Genomic DNA, 5671 nt, shown 5'->3' with positions numbered 1-5671 from the left:
TTTTTTCAATTCAGTTGAGGAACATGTCCACCAAATATCAGCTAAATCGGACGAGGTCGTAGGCACGAGCTGTCTTTCTTAAATAAATCCACTCTGTGTTAATTAAGGAGGACACTTTTAGGTACCAAAATATGCCCCATCCCATGGCAGCCACAATGAGGTGGTCCAAATTTCCACGCATAGTCCATATTAGACCAATTGACTGTACAAAATTTATTGCTTTTGTTACTATTGTGTGTTACCCTGTGCATCAAACCATAACCCAAATTTTTCTCACAAGGTTTTTGGCTGGGGTGAAAACAATTGTGGACAAGTTGGATCAGGTACAACAAGCAACCAATGTACTCCAGTGAGAGTGACCCATTCGCTTTCATCTCGCAAAGTTGTCAATGTAGCATGTGGTCAAGTAAGCACCCATGCACTTTTGGATAATGGAGAGGTACGATGTGGCATGATATAATGTACTTACTGAGTGTTGAGAGAGATTTTTTTTTTTTTTTAGTTTTCTAACAAACCTTATTTTCAGGTATACAGCTGGGGTTATAATGGAAATGGGCAGTTGGGTTTAGGCAATTCTGTTGTGAATCAGTTGGTACCTGCCTTTGTTCAAAGTCTTGTCGGTGTTGTAATCACCAAGGTAATGTGTGGTCTAGTTCATTGCCTAGCCTTGACTGATGAAGGAGAGTTGTACGGATGGGGTGCTAATAGTATGGGTCAACTAGGAACAGGACATAAGACCAATAGTGTAACTCCGATCAAAGTAGCCACTAATATAGGGAGGTAAGTACACCAATGCACACAGACTGTGCTACTAGTATATTTACTTTTCCTTAAAAAAAAAAAAATGTTTATTTTTTAGAGTTGTGGACATTGCTGCACATCATTACAATAACATGTCAGCTGCACGAACTCAACACAAAGTATATATGTGGGGCCAGTGTCAAGGCAAGCAATAATTTTTTGACCTGCACATCCAACAAAATTTGTCTATTCTCAATAATGTGTCCCTAATGTTATATTAGTTCTTTTTTCATCTAGGTCTTACAATCACATCACCAGTGGAGACCCCTTTTACATCTTTGCATGAGGTTTTTGCATGCTTCGCTGATACTGAAGTTACTTACAAACCCATACAATTAGAGAAAAAGTCATCACAGAGTGTAGCAGATTCGCTCCGTTTGGCTTTTGATGATCAGGTTCGTAATTCCAATTACTCGTTCATTGACATCTGCTGTGTGTTTATTTATTCTTATTGTGTTCAGTTGTAAATTTTTGTAATTTTCTTTCTAGAATACAAGTGACTTAACTATCTTGGTTAATGGAAAAAACATTCATGTACATAAATCGATTTTGAAAATTCGATGTGAATACTTCAGGAACATGTTCAAGGATCACTGGTCTGAAGACAAAAAGAGGTAAATCAAAATATTCAAATAATTGTTTCATTAACTACACTGTATTATGTATCTCACTAAACCTCTCTCAATGGTAATTTACAGTGTTTTGGAGCTAAAACAGTTTTCATATCCTGTCATAAAGGCTTTCCTCCAATATCTGTACACAGATGAACTAGTCATAGCTTCAGAATGTGCCCTAGGTGAGATTATGCATTTATTTTCATTTCATTTTGATTGCTGAAGTCCTAGGATTTAAAACAAATATCAAAATCCTCTCTTTCAGAGCTTCTTGATTTGGCTAACGCCTATTGCGAGCAACAGCTCAAAGAACTCTGTGAGCAAATATTAAAACATGGTGTTAATGTTGAAAATGTTGCAACTCTTTATTCCACTGCAATTACACACCAATCTGAGGTCAGTGCTACACCAATTCGCATAACATGCTGCTGCTACAGATGCACTGCTAATGTCAGTAGTAGATAGTAAATGAGATTACCAAGGGGAAGCTTCTGGCATTTACCTAGTTAGTTAATATTTTCTTATAAACATCCACATACATACTTTTCTAATTTCAAGATCTGCTTTTGAATTGGTGGCTTATTGTTGGAGTGTATATAAAAGCTTTGCTCATGCTGTTTCATTGGTTTCATGTAATGCTGTAAAAAAAATTATGGTTGAATATATTTTAAAACATTTCATGTTCTGATTTTATGTAGAATGTGTGAAGTTATTTTGGTTTGGGTTTGATTGGGTAGTGTGGAAAGAGTAAAATCTGCATCTTTTCTGCTCTTGGCTATGTCTGGTAAAGGGAAGCTTTTTCTCAAGGCATGGCAAGTAGGTTTATTGAAAGTACTTTTATCTATCCTGACATTAGTTATGATGTGAAAATGTGAAGCATGCTGTGTAATTTTGACGGATTTGGTGCAATATGAGCCTGACAAAGTTTTAATGGTGGAGGAGGATAGGGAATATCAAAGTAAGTACTTCAGCTAAATCAGAGCTGTTTGTTGTTTTACTATCTTGTCTTCCTCTTACCTTAGACATTTTACATTAATACACAGCAAGGAAGTGTCTAATATGTTTCAGTCCACATTTGTTTATTCTGGCTCCTCTTCAGTAAAATTCATTTTAGCTTATGAATGAGTTAACCCCTACAAGTGTTTTCTAATCTTTGCCTGCTCACTCATTATTTTCTTTTTGACAGGATCTGCGGAAGTTCTGCTTCAATTTTATTTTGAACCACATGACAGCAGTGAGCCAAACGGTTGCGTTTAGCTCTCTTGATGAAAACACTTTTCGTGAACTTATTGTCAAAGCAGGAGAAGCCGGTGTTTTCAAAACTTAAGTTTGTTTTTTTTGTTTATTTGATCTCTGTTATCTTAAAAGCTTGTCAGCTAAGAAATTATTGTTTTATTTCATGATGTCCAGTACTTTTTATCTTCTGTTTTGTTTTTACAATTAATTTTGTGGTGATTTAATGTCATAGTGTGAAGCACCCTATAGACCAGTCAATGATCTAATTTTTTAGAATTCTAGGGTGTTGTTGATATGGCTGTGATACAATAATTCATCATTATTTTAGAAATAGAAAATATAATTAGATAGATAGTTTCAAATATTTTGAAGGCTATTTTTGTTTTTGTTTTATGTTATTTTTAATGAAATAAAGTAACACATGTTTTTGCTAAATCTATCAATTTGTCATAATTTAACCTGTTTGTACTTAATATCTACACCTACAATTTAATCTACTTCCAGTTTTCGAAATGAACCCTCAATTCCAAATTCAGAAGTTTTCTTGACTGCCCTGAGACTCTCGTCAGTTTTCATCCATGCTCTTGAAGCGTACCATTCCTTCTTACTCAATATAAAGTTTCCCAAAACAGCTGAAAGGAAAACAAATCATATTTTAATAGGACCCTTCTCACTTCTCAACTTTGATAACAGGAAGGGTTTAGTACAGTACTTACTGCCCATCTCCTTCAATGTTGCTTCCTCACTTCCTCCATATTCCTTCGGTAAGTATTCTGGAGCAATGTGCTCGTGCAGGCTTTTTAAACTGTCGTGAACAATTATCTGAAAAAAAGAAGTGTGACAAGTGTGGGTACAGTATGAATAGGTAGCGCCAGCGCCTGCGCCTTCGAGCGAGGATGTACAGGGTGGGTGATCCGCGCCGTGTTTTTTCTGTTCATACTGTACCGGATTCCTACGTGCGGGTGGGCTTGCCTATCGTCGCTCGCCATGGCGCCTTATGGCCCCATGCGAGTATGCAACCCGTCCGCACGCATGAATCTGGTACAGTATGAGCAGAAAAAAAACACGGCGCGGATGACCTACCCTCTATCCCATTCGCTTCGGGGGCGCTGCGCATGCATCCCCATGTGCCGGGGAAGAACCTCAACACCTTACACTAGTCAGTCTAAAACTCACCCTCCCGGCGATCTTCGCTTTCATCAATGGGGTAAAAGCGTTCAGGAGCATTCGCGTGATATTAGGTGCCGTGCCATTGATGAGGTGGATGGCCTTCACGTTGGTAGGCATAGCGTCCTGCAAACAGCAAACATTATTAGGGAATTCCCTGGCCGGTTGTTCCCGCACTGCGCCTCGCCCTCAGTGCCTAGCCTCACCTGGATGCAACCCATCCACTTCCTGAACAATCCTAACGAGCTCAGGAGGGTGGTGACGACGCCCATGTTGATGTTCTTCTGGTCGTAGACGAAGACGACCCCCCGAACCGGCTTGCAGCGGCCGAACATTGCCTCCACGTTCAGCAGTGACCGCCGGTAGTGGGTGGACAGGTCGATGCGAGACCAGTTGCCGTGAGGAGGCATCACGGGCTTCTCGAAGTAGAGGCAAAGGCCTCCCGGCAGGAGCCTGGGCAGGTACCCGCCCTGGACGTAGTCGGTGTCCTCCATGATGCCCCTGTCCTCTGGAGGCGGCGGCACGACGAACCAGTCGGCAAGCGTCGTGCGGCAGGTGAAGTAGTTGTCCAGCCGAGCTTTGGCCTTTTCCATCGAGTTCTTGGAGACGATGAGGAACGTCTCCAGCCATTCGTCCAAATCACCTGCAACGAAGACACGTCCAATATCAGTCAGGGCCGGAGACACACAGGGTTCACAACTTCCATATGCGCCATATGCCGTCGTCGGGCTCGTACTCGTGACGTTGGGCAGGTGGGGCTCGGCGACGATCCACTCGCGCAGCGCGGCGGCGTCTCTTTTCAGGGACTCGGGCGTGGTACCGATCTCCCTCAGGAGGTCATTCAGGTCCTTGGGGCTGATGACGTCCGGCACAGGATCGGGGTCGTGAGAGTCCACGCCCGGCATGGTGGCTGCTGTGGGTAGGAGGACCTGCTGGAAGAAGCACAGCGCTCTCATCGTGTCCGCGATAAACTTTTGCACGTGGAAAGGAATGCAATGCGCGGCCGCGAATTTAAACGGTGACCGGGAAAGTCCAGGCCCGCGAACAGAGTTGAGTGTATGACCGGTTGTGAGGCGACCCCCCCCCCCTCCCCCGCGCCGGTCGCATCTAGTGAGTCGTCTGAACTGTTAGCAACTGCGTGCTGCCGTGCTCCAAAATCCTTGAATGTAGGCAAGCAACCTAGGGTGCACCCATACCACCGAGCGGGCCTCAACCCCATTGTAGAGTGTATACCAGAGATTGCTAGACGAATATTTTGCTTTTGGGGCATTAATTGATTGTAACTAGGCAAAACGCCCAAAATGCACTAATTGCACCCCGAATGTAGGCAAAAAGCTCACGGGGTCCGATTGCCAAGATATTGCCGAAGATTATCGTAGACTGGTAGGGTGGGTGCACAACAGACTGCTGGAGTGGTGGCCCCCTCCCACACCCTAAAGACGGACCTTACCCTCATACTGTACTATTGGCCGTGACAACTTCGCGTAGCGCTCAAGAAGAATGGAGGGAAGAACATAAAGGTTCCTGATTGGTTGAACCACCGTCGTGACGTAGAGGCGGGAAGCTATCGACCTTTCATATTTTAACTGCTATTTTTCTTCCTCCGCTAGTTGAAATACACTACAGTGAGTACTCACTGGCGGGTGGTTGGCGGGAACGGCACAACACCGGTGCGGCGGCGGCGGCGCACGGCCGGCGGCGAGGCTGACTGAGACGCTGCAGAAAGCCAGCGGGAGCGGGAGCAACACGCCGACTGCAGTGCGGGGAGGCGGGATCCTGGGCGCGAAGTGACTGCGCGCCTCGCGGGCGCACGGGCCCAGCTCCTAGTCGGGTGGGGCGGGGTGGGGCCGGGT

At 44.2% G+C, this 5671-nt stretch overlaps 2 protein-coding genes across 12 annotated transcripts in view; one reads left to right on the top strand and one right to left on the bottom strand.

Moving 5' to 3' along the window:
* LOC113207175 (RCC1 and BTB domain-containing protein 1) overlaps positions 1 to 3090 on the top strand; it is a 15803-nt gene extending 12713 nt beyond the window's left edge. For all 8 annotated transcript variants that reach the window (XM_026423595.2, XM_026423596.2, XM_026423597.2 and 5 more), the window contains 8 exons: positions 281 to 439; positions 527 to 780; positions 860 to 945; positions 1039 to 1196; positions 1291 to 1415; positions 1500 to 1597; positions 1681 to 1811; positions 2602 to 3090. In XM_026423595.2, coding sequence (XP_026279380.1) covers positions 281 to 439; positions 527 to 780; positions 860 to 945; positions 1039 to 1196; positions 1291 to 1415; positions 1500 to 1597; positions 1681 to 1811; positions 2602 to 2742 — 1152 coding nt within the window. In that variant the 3' untranslated portion in view covers positions 2743 to 3090. The remainder of the gene's footprint in view (positions 1 to 280; positions 440 to 526; positions 781 to 859; positions 946 to 1038; positions 1197 to 1290; positions 1416 to 1499; positions 1598 to 1680; positions 1812 to 2601) is intronic.
* Positions 2793 to 5625, bottom strand: LOC113207177 (clavesin-2-like). 4 transcript variants are annotated; one of them, XM_052266973.1, is made up of 6 exons: positions 5456 to 5625; positions 4555 to 4750; positions 4025 to 4461; positions 3828 to 3944; positions 3368 to 3473; positions 2793 to 3283 (listed from the first exon to the last, which is right to left on the bottom strand). In XM_052266973.1, the coding sequence occupies exons 2-6, from the start codon at positions 4721 to 4723 to the stop codon at positions 3141 to 3143; spliced, it is 972 nt and encodes a 323-aa protein (XP_052122933.1). In that variant the 5' UTR covers positions 4724 to 4750; positions 5456 to 5625; the 3' UTR covers positions 2793 to 3140. The 4 variants fall into 4 exon arrangements, with proteins under 4 accessions (XP_052122933.1, XP_026279387.1, XP_052122932.1 ...); XM_026423602.2 differs by having other exon boundaries at positions 4555 to 4747; XM_052266972.1 differs by lacking the exon at positions 5456 to 5625 and adding an exon at positions 5269 to 5421 and having other exon boundaries at positions 4555 to 4747.
* Positions 5626 to 5671: the final 46 nt, after the last annotated feature.

Source organism: Frankliniella occidentalis, unplaced genomic scaffold (assembly GCF_000697945.3).
Source record: "Frankliniella occidentalis isolate FOCC.00 unplaced genomic scaffold, Focc_3.1 Scaffold44, whole genome shotgun sequence".
In the NCBI taxonomy this organism is placed as follows: domain Eukaryota; kingdom Metazoa; phylum Arthropoda; class Insecta; order Thysanoptera; family Thripidae; genus Frankliniella; species Frankliniella occidentalis.
The sequence above is the reverse complement of the archived record's forward strand: the minus strand, read 5'-3'. Positions and strand labels throughout refer to the sequence as shown.

Excerpts from the sequence above, each read along its gene's own strand:
- LOC113207177 (XM_052266971.1), bottom strand. Across the intron at positions 3,945-4,024 it reads AGTGGATGGGTTGCATCCAG|GACGCTATGCCTACCAACGT; the intron begins GTGAGGCTAGGC and ends TGCTGTTTGCAG. Across the intron at positions 3,474-3,827 it reads AAGCGAAGATCGCCGGGAGG|ATAATTGTTCACGACAGTTT; the intron begins GTGAGTTTTAGA and ends TCTTTTTTTCAG.